The sequence below is a fragment of the Apaloderma vittatum genome, unplaced genomic scaffold (genome assembly GCF_000703405.1).
Source record: "Apaloderma vittatum isolate BGI_N311 unplaced genomic scaffold, ASM70340v1 scaffold27440, whole genome shotgun sequence".
Classification (NCBI taxonomy): domain Eukaryota; kingdom Metazoa; phylum Chordata; class Aves; order Trogoniformes; family Trogonidae; genus Apaloderma; species Apaloderma vittatum.
In genome coordinates this window covers 27279-27923 of record NW_009693322.1, presented here as the reverse complement: position 1 = coordinate 27923, position 645 = coordinate 27279, and the positions used below count along the sequence as shown (strand labels likewise).

Sequence of the window (645 nt, the reverse complement as noted above, 5' to 3'; positions counted from 1 at the left end):
AATGAAATTGAGTGCATAGAACAGCTGTTTGTGAGAAACTGTAGAGTGGGATGGTTACCACTTCCATGAGCACAAGCTAGAACATCGGAGTAATGCAAGATATAACCTTACTTTGTGCAGCAAGACAAAGTGTTCTAAGTAAAACTTTTGGCATGTGCAACTCTTCCTCTTAACGTACAACTGCACTGATAGAACAGAGCAACTCTGACAGCTTGTCCAGTCCTATTATGTGGGGAAGGCAAAAATAAATTTGATTGTTGTGTAGTGTTCAGTTTTCATTTAACTTGGCTTCCTGATGTGTTTTGTAAGACACTGCTCTTGAAATATGTAATCAAAGTGTTTGTATTTGATTTTTAGGCCCCTGGAGGAATTGCAACACCCCTTGTTTATGGCCAACTTCTAGCTTTATACCTGTTGCATAATGACATGTAAGTGGCTTGTCTTAATCGTTACATTCAGATGCTGAGTTTGTTGCTATTAACTGGAGCGGCAGTTGCTAGAATGTTATTAGTTGCTTGTGGGATGATCAAGGTGCATGTAGGCAGTGTTATGTTAAAGAAATAAATCATGGAATTAAGTCTCTTTCACCACTTGCTTTGTCATGAAAACTATTCTCCTTTGTTTGCTCTTGCTCACCCTGTTGAA

The 645-nt window shown here is 38.8% G+C and overlaps 1 protein-coding gene across 1 annotated transcript in view; it reads left to right on the top strand.

Annotated features, from left to right (window-relative positions):
- Positions 1–361: 361 nt before the first annotated feature.
- COPS8 (COP9 signalosome subunit 8) overlaps positions 362–645 on the top strand; it is a 7540-nt gene continuing 7256 nt past the window's right edge. The window contains exon 1 of the mRNA XM_009878676.1: positions 362–428. Coding sequence (XP_009876978.1) covers positions 427–428 — 2 coding nt within the window. The 5' untranslated portion in view covers positions 362–426. The remainder of the gene's footprint in view (positions 429–645) is intronic.